The sequence below is a fragment of the Desmodus rotundus genome, chromosome 1, assembly GCF_022682495.2.
Source record: "Desmodus rotundus isolate HL8 chromosome 1, HLdesRot8A.1, whole genome shotgun sequence".
NCBI lineage: Eukaryota > Metazoa > Chordata > Mammalia > Chiroptera > Phyllostomidae > Desmodus > Desmodus rotundus.
Genome location: NC_071387.1, coordinates 51514016 through 51531887, shown reverse-complemented (window position 1 = coordinate 51531887; position 17872 = coordinate 51514016). Strand labels below are relative to the sequence as shown.

The following is a 17872-nucleotide window of genomic DNA, read 5'->3' as shown; positions in this document are numbered from 1 at the left end:
ACACCTGTTTCCACAGTTACCAAAACAGAAAAAAGGGAGGCTGATGTAGAGAAGCAGCAACTAAATGATTCTGTCCAAAAGTAATGCATGTCTCTTTTGTTCACATTTGTTTGGCCAAGGGAAGCCACTTGGCCACGTATAATTTGAATGTAGTGGAGAAATGCAGTCTACATCCAGGCGAACGAAAATATTGGTGGACACACCAATAATCATGGACCTAGTGAGCGCCGCAGAAGGGCATGCTGTGGACGGTGGGCTTCGCTGACGTTCGTAAGGAGTGAGTAATAAGAGGCACCATGAACTGAGCATCTATGTGACAGGTATCGTGTCAAGTACTTAGCATTCATATATCAGTTAATCTTCCCAAGGAGGTCTTAATAATCCCCATGTTATAATGTAGAAACTGAGGCTCAGGGAAGTTGGATTACAAAGGTGTAATGGTATTAAGGATAGCTTGAGTATAGTCTGCACAGGTGTTCTGGATTTACAGGGAAATCCCTCAAAAAGAACAGTGTAGTAGCAGGCTACAGAGACTGATACCTAGTTTCACTTCCTTATTTTTAAAGTCTGAGCACGTGCCAGGACAGCAGACAGGTCCTAAGTGTCAACTATGACAGATTTGCATTGGCTGCCGGGGAACCGCAGTGAGAAGGCTGTCCCATGGCAGAGGGTGATGTGATTGATGAAGAATGTCTGCTGTGGGCATGGTAAGGGGGATGGCGGCATGGAAAACAGATGTTTGTCACTTCTGGGCACATTTTTAACTTCTCTGGGTATGTTACATCACTTACAAAACAAGGTTAATAAAACCTTACCTGAGTGAAGGTAGGAGACTGGCCAAGATAACTTTTGGATGTCCTCAGAGGGCACTTTCTGTCCCTAGGTGCATATATTCCAACTCATTTTATGCATACTGTTCCATGACGTAGTGAAAATTCATTAATATGTGTGGAATGGGGCTGCAGAAGGGAACTCAGCAGATTGAGTCATTGAACTCCGCTCCTAAAAAGAGCAGAGACTTTGACAGAAATAACGAATCATTTATTGGCACTTAAAGGTGCCAATCATCACTGCCCCACCAACCATCTGTGAGCTGATTATGCCCCCAGGTCTGTAGATCCAAGGCCTGTATTTCTCAGTCTGCAGCAACATGTTGGGGAGGCATGAATCCTCAGATAAGCATGTCTTATTGTTTCAGTGGTGATTTGGGGAATACGAGCAATATATTTTTCATAAGGTAGACAAGATACACTCAAAATCCCAGAGGGAAATTGATGGTATACTCAAAAGGGTTATGTGAAGGAATTTTAATTGAGATTCTATTTACAGAGGGATGGTCAGGATTAAGGGGACTAACGGGAGGGGTGAGATAATCAGTGACAAGCAACATAAAGGAGTGTTACCACTCATAGACTTGAGGGAATGACAGGTGGGGCAGGTGTTACTGGAAACTCTGAGGCCGTGGCTGATCAGGAAGGCTGCCCAACCAAGCCATGGCCTCAGCACCCTGGCTGCTGCCCAGACTTCGGCCGCACAGGGAGAGCACGGGGGGGGGGTTAATCCCCAGAATGGTCCCTCCTCTCTTCTGCTGATGGCCTGTCAGAGGGTAAGGGAGCCTGGGTGGTACAGACATGGAAGACAGGCCCCTTGGGCCGTGCAGCAGGGCAGGGTGAAAATGGCTTCAGAATGACACACAGAAGGCCCAGCACCCACGAGCAGACACAGAACGTGGAATACACAAGTAGAATCACGTGCATTTAAAGGTGTCCCATCACAGGTGAACAAGGAGGAAACAGGGAGCACTGACGTGGGGGCCACATTCATCTTGATTTGGGGATGGGGCATCAGCCTGGGAGGAGGGAATTGGAAGCTTTTGGGAACATTTTTTTTGGAGTGGTAATCTAATGTTTTTCTTTAATTTTAAGACACCCTTGCTGACCTCAGAGCAGATGCCTCCACGAGGGCAGAAAAAAGTCCAACAACTGTGTTTCCCAGCATGGCAGCCTGCAGCCACATGCGGCCACTTAAACTTTAAATGAAACTAATTAAAATTAAATAAAATTAAAAAATGTAATTCCTGCCCTGGCTGGTGTGGCTCAGTGGATTGAGTGCCGGCCTGTGAACCAAAAGATCGCTGGTTCGATTCCTACTTAGGGCACGTGTGTCGGGGTTGTAGGCCAGCTCCCCAGCTGGGGACGTGTGACAGACAACCAACTGATGTATCTCTCGCATATTGATGTTGCTACCTCCTTTCCCCTCTCTCTAAAAAGTGAATAAATAAATCTTTAAAAAAGTGTAATTCCTGAATCTCAGTAGCTGCATTTTAATTGCTGGACTGTCACACGGGGCTATACTGTGTTCATGAATAACGTCTCCAACACCAGAGCTGGCTCTATCGGGCAGACTGGCCTGGGTCCTTGTGCATGGCCCTGGATGTGCTGGGGGCTAGCAACAGGATTCAAAAGATGTCTTCACCATGGAATCCTCTCCTTGATGACAAGCGACTCTGTCTTGGCTTGTACGGTTTGCCTGTGCAGCCAGCAAAATATTAATGATGATAATGGCAGCCCACAGGTATTTAGTTCTTCACAGGAGCCCAACAGTGTGCTAAGCGTTTTATCTCCATTTTAGCGATGCAGAAACTGAGGCTTAGAGAAATTCAGTGACCACACACTATTAAATTACACTATATAGCATTGCCAGTATCTGGCTGTTCTTGATGAAAATGGTAATGTCACATGACTCAACCTCACAGTACATGACCAAGCCAGGTTTCCAATCCAGATCCAAAGACCATGTCAAGTGCAATGTGGCTAAGCCTCTGCCAGTGACCCCCTCGAAACCTACTTCAGAGGGCTTTTGAAGGATTGCGGGATGTTGATTCTGTGCCTGGTGCACAATGGGGCTCATGCAATGTTGGGTTTTTGTTTTCACTCCTTTCTGTCTGTCAGTCTCATCCTCCAGGGAGGCAGAGCACAGCTGTTTAAACAGACGTGGCTACTGAGATTGGGAGGAGGAGGCTGCTGTCATTTACCAGATCCCCTCCCAGGGACCTGGAAAAGTTCATCTTCCTCACCAAGACCTCCTGCACCCGGCCCCCTACCCCCCAGGCTCCACCCCGCTCTCTCTCAGGGAGTCTTTTTTGCTGGGCTGGTCAGGGTCATTCTCTCTGGGTCTCCAGCAGAGGCGGGGGTGATGGACACTGGTTCTTCCTCTTCCCTGTGTCCTTAACAGCCCCAGCAGAGGAACTTCATCAACCAACCCCTCCCCTAGAGACCTCAGAAGGAGCTGGAAGGCCGGAGGTGGACTGGAAGGGGCAGCTGCTGCACTGAGCTTGTCAGGTGGTTGTACAAGCTGTGCTCCGACCTCCTGCTTGCTGTAACTCAGTTTTTGTGATTCTTGCTGGCAAGAAGCCTGACTCAAAATTCCTCTCTCTGATTTATCAAGAGGAAGAAAAGTCCCTTTGGTGGACGGTCCTGCTATTTAGGAGAGGTTTAAGGATTTGGGGGTAATTTCCATCCATAAGAGGAACCTTTGTCTCTCAGAAGCAATGGTATAGGGTTGCCAGATCTAGTAAATGAAAACACAGGATGCCCAGTTAAATTTGAATTGCAGATAAACAATAGATCATTTTTTAGTGGAAGTATATACCATGCTATAATTGGGACATACTTCTAAAAATTATTTGTTATTTATCTGAAATTCAAATTCACTTGAGCATTCTGTATTTTATCTAGTAAATAAATATGGGGCTTCCGTCCACCTTTCAGACCTAGTTAAGCTGATGTTAAGGGCCCTTAGGAGTAAGGGGGAGGGAGATCTAGATCTAGGTTTTCCCAGCTGCACCCTGGCTTCACATTCATAGCTCCCGTGTGAAGGGCAGAGGGAAGTGCGTTAGACCCATGGCTGGCAGGGTGTGGTCCCTGCACCGCCAGCAGCAGCATCCCCTGGTGCTCCGTAGAAGCACAAATCCTGGGGTATCAGGCCGACACACTGAATCAGATGCTCTGGGGGTGGGCCCAGTAATTCATGTTTAACAAGTCCTCCAGGTGAGGCTGATGCCATTTGAGAACTACAAGTTCAGAGCAACAGCGTTAGGAACTGGACCGACCAGGGCTGGAAACCCAGTCTCACTATTTACTTACTGTGTCAACTTGGCTGAATTACTTAACCTCTCTGAGCTTCTGTTTCTTCCTAAATTAAAAAAAAAAATGTTTCCTTCTAAATAAAAAGGGAAGGTAATAGCTAATTTTAGGGATATATCAAGATGAAATGAAGTTACATATTATAAAATACAACCCACAATGCCTGTAATGGTAAGAACACACAGTTACTCATTTGTACAAAATAAGCGTAGGTCCAGTCCTGCTCTGAGACAAATTGACGGTCGGCACAGCCAAAGTTCTAGTTACTGGGGCAATCAACATTTGCTCAGTTCAGACGAGCCGTTCCTTTCCAGGACTTCCATTTCCAACAGTCTATGGAAAAAGGGAGGAATTAGGAGGAACAGAGAGGACAGGGAGAGAAAGGCTTTCTGACCCCCAGACAGAGCCCAGAGTGGAGGGCCACGTCGATCTACTTCTCTTTGCTCAGTGCTCTGTCCAGAACAGTCCCCCAAAGGCAGGGAATTTTTATTTTTATTTTATTTTTATTTTTTGAGGAAAGGTGAGGGAAAGGAGGCCTGGAGAGGTGAGGATATATGGGGGCTCCTATCAAGGGAGGTGATATTAACACACTTTACCATGTTTCACAGGTCAAGTCTGGGGCTCTCATGTTAAATCTAGACCAGGGTTTCTCAACAGCTCTATTGGTATTTTGGGCCGTGTAGTTCCTTGCTATGGTACTCTCCCATGCATGTTTAGCAGCATCCCAGGCCTCCACCTACTAGATGCTAGAGCCCGCTCACCCTCCCTCACAACAGTGACCATCAAAAGTATCTCTAGAAGTTGACAAATTTCCAGGGGGGTGGGGGGTCGCCAAATCTCCCTGGACTGAGAACCATTGATCTAGAGAACCTACTAGACAGTACCCACTCAAGCAGTTTTAACAGCTTTCACTTACTGAGCATTTACAGGTGTAATCTTCATTCCCCATGCTCGTATTACAACGTAGTTCTTTTTTAGCTACATTTTACGGTTGAAGAAACTGAGGCTCAGACAGTTAAAGTAACGTGTCCCAAACCCTATAGTGGGTAGACCTGGGCTTCTGACTGAGGTTGGTCCGACACCAAAACTCATACAGCTCCTGCTGCAACATGCCCTCTCTCTGGAAAATTAAGGATTTCTTTTATTTAATGTAAGGAAATTCTTCTCTAGTCCACTCAGGTCCAAAAGTATTTATTGAGAAGCCATGAGATACTATGAGAGAAATCTAAGGTGTCGTTCCTCTCAAAGAGTTTTCAATATCAAGGACTCTGGGAAGTCAGAGTCTCCCACAGCATCGTGTGTGGCAGTCTGAGTTTGGGTTAAAATGAACACGTGTGAGGTAGAACTCTGTGCACCGAATACCCTTTGTGTGTGTCTGCCTCACGTGTCCTTTCCTTGGCAATCCTGATGGTAAAGAAAGAAAGGAAGGAGGAGGGAAGCCTGGAAGGTCACGGGACCTACCAGCTGCCCATCCTATGGGATATTAATTCTCTTGCTTTGCGGTGGGCTGTGAGTTGCTTTTAGCCAAACACTCAGCCATCTTCTTTCTGGCTCGCTGCATGAAGTCCACCTTTCCCCTTTCCCTTCGTATGGCGGTGTACTCATAAGCCTTGAGCTTGCTGTAGTAATCGGAGAACTTGTTGTAGAGGATGGAAATTGGCATCCCGTTGAGGATGATCCCAAAAGCAATGCAGAGGAAGGCAAAAAGCCTGCCCAGGTGGGTCTCTGGGTACATGTCTCCGTAGCCCACAGTGGAGATGCTCACCTGTATAAGAAGGAAAGCAGGACGGAATTGTTAGCACCATGAGAGAGGAGAAGAAAGGGAGAGAGAACAGGCAGGGAGGTGACCTGTCTCCCTGAAGGTGCACATGGGTCGTGTGAGAGCTCCCCATGAAGCCAGTTTCAGGTACCAAAGGGTTTGCCTGCAGTACCCCTGTCATGGAAAGAACACAGGCTTTGGAGGTGGAAGACTTGGATTTAAATCCTGACTCTTCTAAATTTTCTTACATAAAATACCTACTTGAAAGGGTTGTGAGGAGCATATCAGGCAACATGTGTAAAGTCCCTGGTGTAGAAAGGGCTTGATAAATGTTGGTCTTTGCCTCCCCTCAGCTGGGGCCACCTTTAGGACTGGGAGCTCTGGGCTTGCCTGCACAATATACATGCTGAACAGGGCTCAGGGTGAGAACCAGTCAGACCCCGTTAAGTCCTGACTCTGACCCTTCCCAGCAGAGTGGCCTTAGGCAAACTATCCAGGGTCTCTAAGCCTTGGCTCCTTCATCTGAAACAGGAGGGAGGGTATTACCTAACTCTCAGGATTCCTTTGAAGACTAAGAAAAAACTGGAGCACTTAACATAGTGTCACGCACACCAAGGCGTTAAACAGCATCCTCTGCTGTCCTTCTCTCATCTTTAAAATAGAGACGATGATAACACTTCTCAGAATTATTATGTAGTTCAAAAGATATATTTTATATAAAGGTATTTAATTGCAAAAGGATGGAAAAATACACTCTTGTTATTTTACAAAGGGACTTTCTTTTTAAGACATCAGCAGCCAGATATGTTCACCCTGCATGAAATTCTTCCCATCACTCTTGTCACAGTGCTTTCGATTCCACTAATTAGAAATTTATTTAGGTTAACAAGCTTCTGCTTTAACATGCAGATACCCGCAAAAATAGTTATCAGTCAGGGTAGCTAGAGAAAACCCTGGAAAACCTCTTGGGGGTTGTTTTTTATGCCTCATGTACTAAGACTCCCCTTAGTCCCCAGACTATTGGCTGAATTAGTCAGGGCTGTTGCTAACAGTTGAAAAAACTGTGCACCACACAACTCCAGGGGGCACTGTGTGCTTCGTCAATTTGTGCCATTGTTGCTACCGCTTTCCAGCAGATGGTAGTAAATGTGCGAAGTCATCCCATTGCCCTGCTCCAAAATGGCCTTTAGTTTAGAAATGTAAACGTAAAGGAAAAAATGTGTTAGTTGGAATGAGTGTGATTGATTAGTTAGAATGAAATGGAGCCGTGGGCCAGCTGGGCAAATGTGGTGGAGTTGATAAGAACAGTAACTCCCTCCAGCCCTTTGGGGCAGTGACCCACTGCCTCTCACTGCACCCTCATTGGCGAGAGACCTGCTGAGGGATAGGCTGTCCTTCCCACGGTGGAAGTATACAAGCAAGCGTCTGAGAGAGGCGAGGTTAAGGAGACACGTATGGCACTGGGCTGTGTGGATCTGAACCTACTCAGCTGTGTGACTTGGTCAAAGAACGTAAATTTTCTCTGCCTCCATGTCCACTTTCGAAGAGAGGGGAGCAAAATACTGCCTACCCCACAGGGCTGTTGTGGGAACTGAGACTGCCTGGCACAGGGTGTCAGTTCTCACGCTTCTGAGACCAGCAGGCTGTGGAAACAGGCTTCTCCCTGGCTCCTGCTGGTGCTGTCTGAGGGAGGGCAGCGGGGGCACACCCTGGCCCCATGACAGGCCCCCGTTTCCCTGCCTTCTGGATCCGTGATCGAGTGAGGTTGTAGATCAATCTCAAAGTATGCTTGCTGTGTGCGTGTGTTTCTTGACACTGGCCACACCACGAGTACAAGCACCAGAGTCAGATGTCCTGTCCAAGGGTGTGAACTGAACACGTGTCACTAACAGCATTGCTCACACCTGTGTATGTTTAATTTTAGTCCCCATTCCCTGGAGTTGGCCTAAAGGGAGTTGGAGAATAGGGGTAAGTGACAACAAGGGTAGTTTTAGAACAAGAAGCATCCATGAAATGCCAAGCCAGCCCCTCCAGGGTGCAGGATTGGAGTGGGGAGGGGAGGCTAGGGTGCTGGGGAAGCAAAATAATGGAGACAAAGTGCCTTTTTAAAGCTTCTGCTCAATCCTTTTACTGGCCTTGCTTTACTCCCAAATGCAACTTCTTTTTTTTTTTTTTGGCTGAACTTTGAGTGAAAAGTTAAAAGCAAAGAGAATTGGCTTAAGGAAGATTAAATATTTGATATGCATAACATGGTCTAAATACTTTTATATATCTTGGATCTCTAATTTTAGAGAAAAGATCTCTTCTGCTAGGAGGCCCTGTATGCTGGTGTTGAAGAATTTGTTCAGAATGCATAGCTAATTTATGCATTGTCGGTTCTGTGGGTAATTTAACTCAACCAGTGATCTGCTTGCTCCTTGGCTCTAAGAGGAACTCAGGGTTTTTTGGCTCAGGGGAAGTTTTTCTCCACGTGCCACAGGCCAAACCATTTCTCCCTGGATGGGCATTCAAGATGGAAGGCCCCAGACGGACCCATCTGAATACGCAGAGCGCGTTCTCATATCAAGACATGTTTGGTTTGGAAATACGGTAAAAATTTCTACAGTCTATCCTAATATCCTGAGAAAAACCCCTACAAAATAAAAACAAATAACACCCCCCACCAAAAAAAAAAAAGAAAACCCAACCCCCAGCTGGCTCAGCCATTCTGTAAACTGGAAACTTAGCATTCCATTGACAGCTTACATATTTTCCCTGGGTCCCAACAGCCAGAATGTGACCTTCCTCTAGCAGCTTACCCCTGACAGCAAATCTCGGCCTGCTAAACATTACCAGGAGGATAAGCATCCATTTTTTCTCAAAAAAAAGTTGAGAATGGCTATACTTGAATTTCTCCCTCAACAAGGAATGCTTGTTTACTTCATAATGAACTAGGCATATATCACTAGCCAGTAATCCGTGTATCTTGGAATTATGATCCCAAAAAATAAAACCGACTTTTCAAAAATAATTAACCACCCCTTCCAGTTTTTCCAAAAAAATTTAAGGAGGTAAAGACTAACATTTTTTGGCTAAAATTACCACATACCTCGGTCCTTCAAGGGATTCAGCTTCAAACGCTACACTTAGCCTACCCATGCTGCCGTTGCTACAAATATTTTAGGAATCCCTCCTTTGGGTTACAATCTGCATGGACTCAGTGTTATGACCTTGAAATGAGTGGTCTTGTCGGGCCACTTTAGGGCACAATTATCTGATGTGCCTACTAGATATTATTATGCCTTGAGGGTTAACTTTAGATGCCAACCTTAAACTCAAGAGTCTTGATTACTTTATTATTTTATTTTCATTTTTATTGAACTTATTGAGGTGACACTGGTAAACAAAATTATACAGGTTTCAGGTGCACGATTCCACAACACATCACCTGTACACTGTGCTGTGTGCTCACCACCCAAGTCAGGTCTCCGTCCATCACCATTTATCCCCCTAAATCCCCCCCACCGCCCCCACAATCACTGCACTGTTGTCCATGTCCATGAGTTTTTTTCTCTTTGTTTGCTCAATCCCTTCACCCCCTCCTCCCCTGCTGACAGCTGACAGCCTGCTCTCTATCTATGGGTCTGTTAGGTCTTAACTATTTTAAAATATTGAATCCACCCTCAAAAAGGTAAAGATTGAACACCATTACAAAGAAGCAAATGGACATGAAGATAATTCCTCAGTGGAATTCAAAGAATGTTTTGATTAGCAAAAGCTGTTAGAATTAGGTCATGGGTGACCACCCTGAGGAGAAGAGCCAGCTCACCCATATAGTACAGTTCTCACACTGTGTAAATTATACAACAAGGAGGGGGTGTGCAAAAGCTAAAGCAAGGTTGGGACCTATTCATCTACCCATAGAAAGGTCCAGAACAACATGATGCCCTCTGCATCTTCCACTTACCTAGCACTTCTCCCTGCTCACCCTCTGCAACTCTATCATGTCCCACTCAAGCCCTAATGGTCAACAGGAGGAACACACAAAGACAGAAGGGTACTACTACCCCCAAATCAGGAGTCCCAGATCAAAAGTCATAAAAGTGCCTAATGCCCTTTGGCCACCGACAGCTCCTGCACTAGTTTTGAAGGAGCTAGGAGAACTGTAATGCCTTCTGGGTCCGACATCTACCTGTTGTCTTTCAGTCCCATGCCTGACACCCTTCTGTACTCTATTTTGTAATTCTGCAACTGGGAGTCTGCAAACTTGAAAGTCCATTTCCCGAATTCCTTTGCCCGCTGTCTTCTGGTATGTTCTGACCAGGAGAGACATGGTTGAGACTTCCAGGGGAGACCGGAAGGTGTGATGAGGAGATCAGGATCCTCATCCTCCAGTAACAGCAGGTATTTACGGCCCAGGCATCTTTCAGTGCTCAGCACCAGCCTCACCTTAGGGGTCCCTGCCACAGCCACATGGAGGCTCTGCCTCTGTACTCCTGGGCTGGTATGTCTCCCTTCTCCTTGTCCCTCCAGTTCTAGGGCTGACAGATGCTTCCTACATTTACCAATATTTAGGTTATTTCAGTTTCCCCCTTTTGCTTCTAGTCTTCTTACACCTATGTATCTATTTCCCTGTATCAAATCTCCTCTGTTTAAAACACCCAAGTGTTTTCTCTTTTCCTCGGTATAACTTGACTGATTCTCCTTCTAGATGGGTCTCCTCAAAGTATGCAGTCGATCATTAAAAATAAAATAATATAAAATGTATCTCAGTGATCTCATGAGTACCACTTATTTGCAAGGAAATGATATCATACTTTAGGAAAACAAAGATAGAAGCAAGGTCTCTGGGGCACAATTATCAGATGCCTCAGCTGGGGATGAATTTTCTTTTTCCAGCGTTTTTGTCAGATTTTGAAGGAATAAGTTCATGACATCATTTCCTGTTTAGTTTCTATAGCTCTAACTCACTCTGGAAAGCCCAGAAGGAAATGGTTTGTTAAACAGCTGATTGCCCTTTTCTCCGTAAAAAACATAGCCACACTGGAGACAATGATTACAAACGGCTTCATCACAGAGTTAATTGTACTTGTCGAGCAGTGCCATGCATTTCCCACACCCAGGCAACCCTCAGAGCCCCAGCATGGCTGGAGCCGCTCCAAGCGTGGGCCTGTTTATCTGGACACAGAGAAGCTCTCCCAAGATAGAACAGCTGACCCTTTTGTATGTCCCACAGTCTCTCTCTTTCCCCAGTAGAGAAGGAATCACTTCTGTTTTATTTTCCCTCAAATGAACCTAGAATTAAAGGTTATTGCTTCCATGTGATAAAGACTATTAATTAGTCAGATATGGTAGCTTCTATTTATTGTGGGTGCACTACAGGCTAGCATTTCACGTATGTTTCCTATTATATCAGTGCTCACAAATAACCACCATTTGACAAACGAGCAGGATGGGTCTATTTTATATCCCAATCCATGAGTATCTACAGACACAAGTGTCCAGGAGGGAATTCTCCTGCAGCTGTAGGAGAATTCACAGTAATGACATTTATTGTATTCCTCTTAAAACCCCAAGTTGAACAGAGGAATGTTGCGGGACCCTTGGCATAAAGAGAGGGAAGATTATTAAAAGCAAGTCAAATTTGGGGTGGTCTGAAAGCACTAAAGACATGGAAGAGTGGATTAGAGAATCTAATATAGGTGATACAGCACCGGAGTGGTGGAAGAAAATACCAATCCTACTATCCTTAACCTCATCTTTAGCATTTCAGTGTATGAGTGTAGGTTTCCTGATGTGTATAATATATTTGAGCAGGAATTTCTTACTACAATAGGATGATTGTATTACTGGAACTAATTCTTTATACTTTCCTGTATCCACGCTCTTTGCCATATAACTTTACAGTGCTTCCCTATAGTGGGTGGGCTAACCTGCCCTGCTTGCCCTTTGACTGAGTTTGGCCTTGTGACTTGCTTTGGACAATGGGTTAAGCAAATGACATTGAAGGAAAGCTTACAGTGCTTGCATGGTTGGGCTTGCATTCCCTCTTGTCCTTAGCCATGACCATGGATACATGTCTGCTGGAGAATGAAAGATACGTAGCCTAGTCTCCTTCATTCCAGTCGTCAGCCAGCTGGAATGGCATGAGTCCAAATGGGAAGGGCCTCCCAGTGGAAACCAGCTTAACTTAGAATTTATGAATAACTAAACACACATTGATCATGGGTGTGTGCTCAAATATTTTAAATAAAATGCTTTAAGACTATTCGATCACTTTTAGGATTCCACTTCTCAGGTTCTCATGTTTTTTAGTCATGTCTGTTTATATGAGTTTCTTCTCATTGTTCAAATTTTACCTAAATGTTATCTTCTCCAAGAGGGTAGATTCTGCCACCCAAGTCACTTTCAATCCTATTATCCTATACGAGACACACAAATATCTGAAATAATTATCTTTCTCCATTAGTACATAAACTCCACAGGGGAAAGAATTCACCTTTTCTTTTTTTCTATTGCTCGGTATCGCTAGTGCTTAGGATACTAGGAACCCTGGAGGTGCTCAAAAAATTCTTGCTCAGTGAATGAATGAGATGGATTTTTGTGGGTAACGTGAGGAACTGGCCCTAATATTTTGCATCTTTTTGCCTTATATCTATATAAGGAAACAAGACAATTTGTCTGCATCATTTTGACAGTGTTCTTTTTGCTCTACTGAGAATACAAACCGTTAGTACCCAATATGCAATGTTAGCGGAAGTAATAAAAACTGGGTTAATAAAACACCAGTCCTGGGGAATAGAGTAGTCCTCCAATGCTCAAGGGTAATTGTTCTTACAGATTAGTTTAGAAACAAATACACATTATCAGTCTATTATCTAAGTCTTAATAATTGTTAGTACTATAAATAATTCTCAGAGAATAAGATGGACAAAGGCCATTGGTAAAGGTTAAAGTTAGGAAATGGCAAGGTTGAAATGTACCAATTTCGGTCTATGAAAATAGTGCTTGATAGAAAGGCCACAAAATAAAATACATATTAGTAAAAGTAATAATTGGTAAAATTTATGGCAGATCAAACCTGAACATTGGTTAAATTTTTGCTGTGAAATTTATGGAAAACACTGGTATTGAGTAAAATAATTTCAGCTAATATACAAAAGGGATAATTTGTAAGTTAAACATCTTTGTATATTAAGCCGATCAAGAAATTAAAAGGGATCAATGGACATTCACTTCAGGAAATTTTTTAAAAAGAAAAATCCAGCATTAGAAGCAATTTTTAAATAAAAAATTTTACATTAATATACAAAAGGTAAAAAGTTTTGTGGGCTAAAATTATAGTATTAACAAGTCCACTAGGTGCAGCCCGTGTAAGCTAATCCCCTAAGACATTTAAATAGATGGAAATCTGACTCTCTACAACTTGGAATTATACCATCATCATGTGGATTTGCTCTTTTCCCTTTCTACTTTACTCACTCCAAAGTAAATGTCACTTGCTGGGGACAAATTATCCTCCATTACTCCATCTGTACACACAGTTTATCTACTATGGAGATGACCTTTTGTCATGTGAAATATGATCAGAGGAGTGGCATTTGGTGTTTGTTTGTAAGAGTCTAACATCATCCCTTCCCTGAAGCAGCTCACAGATCCCGTAGTGCATGTGAGCACTCACTTTCCAGTGGAGGAAGGAAGGCTCAGTGAACTGCAGAGCTCTCCATCCTCCCCTTTTAGAGATGAGGAAATGGGATGGGGCGTGAGGGAATGAGGTTTCACAGCTCGTTATTTCAGGTTGCAGTTAAATTATGACCAGATCTGACACTAGAACTAAAATAGAAATCTTCCTACCAAACTATATTGTTAGTAGCCCTGGGTTGGTTCATATCAAACATTCACCCGTGACTTTGGGTTCTGACCTACCCAATGTTCATGTTGAAAATACCAACTTTCTAACATGGAAAAAACTTGTCATATTTGCTTAATGTCTTTAAAGGCATTGCAATAACCTACTTAAGAACATACAGAAACCATACGCCTAGTACTTTCCTATGCATACATGTCAGCTTATTCATTGACCTAAGAAGACCCAATCAGCACTTCCAGGGGGTCAGGGACTATTCCAGGCATTTAGTTAAGCATCCTAGAAATACAGGTATGTGAGTAAATGGCATAAATTGTTATAAAAAGGCAAGTAGTAAAGAAAACGATGACAAAAATAGCTAGTATATGAACGGTTCAAGGCCTGCAGAAGAACTAAAGCATGAAAGAGGAAGTGCTGGGTGTGGAAACGGCATGGACTTTGCACCTGGACAGGCTTGGGCCTCAGTCCTCACTCTGGATTTAGCTGTGTGTCTGCACTCAAACTCTCTGCGCCTCAGTTCTTCTTCCTATACAACGAGGCAATAATACCAGATCCTGAAAGAATTCCAGTGACATTGGAGCAAGGGTCACTTTTAGATGCTTCTTTACACACTCAGGTTTAGCTAGAACCAGGGGATTCCAGTTAGGGTTGACAGTGTTCAGCCAAGTCTTATTTCCCCTCCTGAACAAATATACAGTTTCCTAAAAAATAAAAAAAAAAAAAGAAGAAAAGAAAAAAGGAGGCCACCTACAATTTGTCCTGTTTTAAATAGAAATAGTGATCATAACCACCTCATAGGGTTAAGATAAATTTATATTAAGCTACTTAGGATAATAGATGTTTAATGAATAGCGATTAACAACAAGAATGATAATAAGGAAGCTTCCCACATACATCCACCATGAATCCTCCTTAAAATTGTCCTGTTATGGGTTTTTAAAGTAAATCTAGATTTGGAGATTTCTGGGATCAAGTCAAATTCAGTTATTTCCTGGACTGCAGTGTCTCTGTCTCTCCAACACTCTAACACCTGCCTCTCTTTCTGTGAGCTGGAGGCAGCAGTGGGCTGGTCCTTGCACAAGACAAGGGAAGGATCAGGGGATGAAGACGGGCAGCTGATAACCAAGGAATGGGAAGGCTGGGGAAGATGTTGGAGAGCCCAAGGTCATGATACTCACCGCGGCCCACCACCAGGCGTGGGGGATGCTGGTGAAGTTGGTGCCAGGCATGTCATGCTCCACCGAGTGGACGGCGGCGGAGAAGGCGAAGATGCCCATGGTGATAAAGAGCAGCAGGCAACCCACCTGCTGGTAGCATTGGCGCAGTGTGAAGCCAAAGGCACGCAGGCCGGTGGAGTGTCGCGCCAGCTTGAGGATGCGGAAGATGCGCATGAGGCGCATGATGCGCAGCACCTGGCCCACCTTGCCCACGGTCTCGAGGTCATGCTCCCTGGAGGAGCCCTTGCCACGTCGCTGGTCCTCTTCCGTGAAGCACTCCAGTAGCAGCTGTAGGTAGAGCGGCAGGATGGCCACCAGGTCCACTAGGTTGAGGACGCTGCGTGCAAAGCGCCGTAGGTCAGGCGTGGAGGCCAGGCGCAGCAGGAACTCGAGCGTGAAGAAGGCAATGCACAGCATCTCCACATGCTCCAGGATGGGCCACCGGCCACCCTGCTCTGCCTGCTGGTGCATCTCCTCCACCGTGTTGAGTGCCAGTGCCACGATGGAGATGAGCACAAAGAGGCTGGAGGCCACCCCGATGGCCTTGGCAGCCACTGATGAGAAGGGCTTCTCCATGAGGTTCCAGAGTCGCTGCCGCTGTGGCCCATAGAAGCGCATGTCTCGGAAGAGCTCCTCGGCCTCTTCGGCCTGTGCCTGGGCACGCAATTCACGCTGAATCTTGAGCTGCTCGCTCAGCTCGTCGCGCCGCTCCTCGAAGCAGATGCGGCAGCAGCGGGGCGTGTACTTGAGCCTCACGCCCCAGTAGCCCAACTCCTCCAGGAAGCTGCGTGGGCACAGCTCGTCACGGACCAGCAGCACCCCAGACATGTAGAAGTTGTAGATAAGCTGGAAGATGGCCGGGTCGCGGTCGAAGAAGTATTCGTCTGTCTGCTCCTCGTAGTCATCGCACAGGCCCAGCTGGAGGCTGCGGCTGGTGGAGGTAGCCAGGCGGCCCAGTCGCGTCTTGGGGTGGCAGGCCAGCTCGGTGTAGTGCAGGCGGTAGGTCTGTCCGCCCACGTTCACGTTCAGGGTGGAGCTCTCTCTATGGACTTCTGTCTGGGTGGTGGTGGCCTCCTCTGGCTGCTGGTCCTCCTCTGCCAGATCGTTCTTCCACTGCTCCTCCTCCTCCCCATCCTCGTCCTCCTCAAAGTAATAGTTATAGTTGCCCTCGGTCCACGGTGGGATGCTGGCCTGGGAGCCTGACTGGGCTCCCAAGGAGCAGATGCTCCTGCGGTGTTGGCTGTTCCCTGAATTGGGTGCCTCCTCACACTCGGGTGTATTCCATGGCCTGTAGCTCCAAGACCGCCTCCTCTCGCTATGTTTCAGCATGGTTGTGGGAAGCGGACCCCTTGCTTTTCCCTCCTGGCTATTGTAGGGCCCCTGGCCTGCTCACTGCCTCGAGGAGGATGGATCGTGTGCCCTGCATTGTCTTCCGGAGGACCGCAGACCGCAGGTCCCAGGCATGGCCCTCAGAATGGCCCAGCCCAGGCTGCTGGGTCTGAACACAAATGCAGACGGCTGTTGACCGCTCTAATCTTGCTGAGAAGGAAGAAGCGAGTGTTAGAAGGGATTTAGAACCTCTTAGTCTCTTTTCCTGCCTTCTCCCTCCACTTAGTGACGTAGAGGATGATTATATGGTCTTAAATCTGTAGCTAATCGGAAGGTGGCAGAGATTATCGCTACTAAAAATGTGGGCTACCCTTTAGGCATTCCCCTAAGAAGTGCTTGGTGTACCTATGCTCGGATGAAATCAACTGAATTAGCTATAGAATAGAATATAGCTCAGTTTCAGTTTTAAACTCTCTGTGTCTCTCTGTTTCTGTCTGTCCCTCTCGCACCCTCCCTTCTCTTAAAGGTAGGATCCCAGGACTGCTGGGTAAATGTTCTTAGGGCCTTGCAGCCCTGCTCAGCTGCCGTGTGAGGCCCTCTGTGAAGGCAGCTAAACTTCCTTCCAAGGAAAAGGTCTCCACACTCTTCAAGACATCATGATTTTTTAAAGTCTCTTTTCACATGTGAGGCACTGTGCTAGGGGATGGGGACGGAAACTTCACGGAGACCCAGTTGCAGCCCTCCAGTTGCCCATGGTTTTATGGGGATGTCAATATGCAAGCACAATGAAAAAGCAAGAAAAAAAAATACAGGGGTATCAGAGAAGAGCAAAGGATTTGCCTTGAGCAGGGAGTTTGTTTTAAAATTCAATTTATTTTGATTAGCTAGTACCTATTTATGAGATAAAATTCAGAGGGTACAAAGGTGCATTGCAGTAGAAAGTTCCTCTCTCTCTCGGCCCGAACTTACAGCTATCAAGTGTGCCTCTGAGGAGTACTGTTAGCGCTTTATGGCCAGCCTTCAGGAGATACTGTAAACATAGGCAAGCAAAAACCTACCTACATCTGTCATCTGAATAGCTCGCTGTTATTAACACAAATCATAGTATGTTATACACTTTGCCTTTTCCAATTAACCATATATCTTCGGGGGGTTTTATATCTGAACATAAATATCTGTTTCACTTAAAAAATATCTACTTAGTAGTTTGATAGTGACAGACATTCTGTCTTTGCTCTTGTAAACAATGGTGCAATGAAAAACCTTATACACATATTGCTTTATATACATTGAGATATATGAAGGAGACATTGTTAGAGGTAGAATTTCATTTCTAGATTAAAGACCTCATATTTGTAATTTGGATTGATGATGGCAAATTTTCCTCATAAAAGTTTACCAACTCTCAACTCACCATCAATATAGATGAGAGTGTGTTATCACATTTCATGAATCCTTTCCATTTTATAGGTGAAAATTTGTGGGGTAATTTCATGTTTCTCTCACGGATGAACTTGAACATCTTTGCATGTGAGTGAGTTGTATTTTTTCTATTTTTCCATTGAGTTGTTGGTAT

The 17872-nt window shown here is 45.2% G+C and overlaps 1 protein-coding gene and 1 long non-coding RNA gene across 5 annotated transcripts in view; one reads left to right on the top strand and one right to left on the bottom strand.

Annotated features, from left to right (window-relative positions):
• LOC123479184 (uncharacterized) overlaps positions 1-17872 on the top strand; it is a 217626-nt gene that overhangs the window by 26826 nt on the left and 172928 nt on the right. The window lies entirely within an intron of this gene.
• On the bottom strand, positions 2091-16477 carry KCNV2 (potassium voltage-gated channel modifier subfamily V member 2). The gene is made up of 2 exons (XM_024554750.3): positions 14929-16477; positions 2091-5910 (listed from the first exon to the last, which is right to left on the bottom strand). Exons 1-2 carry the CDS (start codon positions 16294-16296, stop codon positions 5629-5631), a joined length of 1650 nt encoding a protein of 549 aa, XP_024410518.1. The 5' UTR covers positions 16297-16477; the 3' UTR covers positions 2091-5628.

What these genes read in the sequence shown, in the direction of transcription:
- KCNV2 (XM_024554750.3), bottom strand. Translation starts at nt 16,296, where the DNA reads ATGCTGAAACATAGCGAGAGGAGGCGGTCTTGGAGCTACAGGCCATGG. An exon ending in ACGCCTGGTGGTGGGCCGCG is followed by an intron (nt 5,911 to 14,928) that starts GTGAGTATCATG and finishes CTTCTTATACAG; the next exon opens with GTGAGCATCTCCACTGTGGG.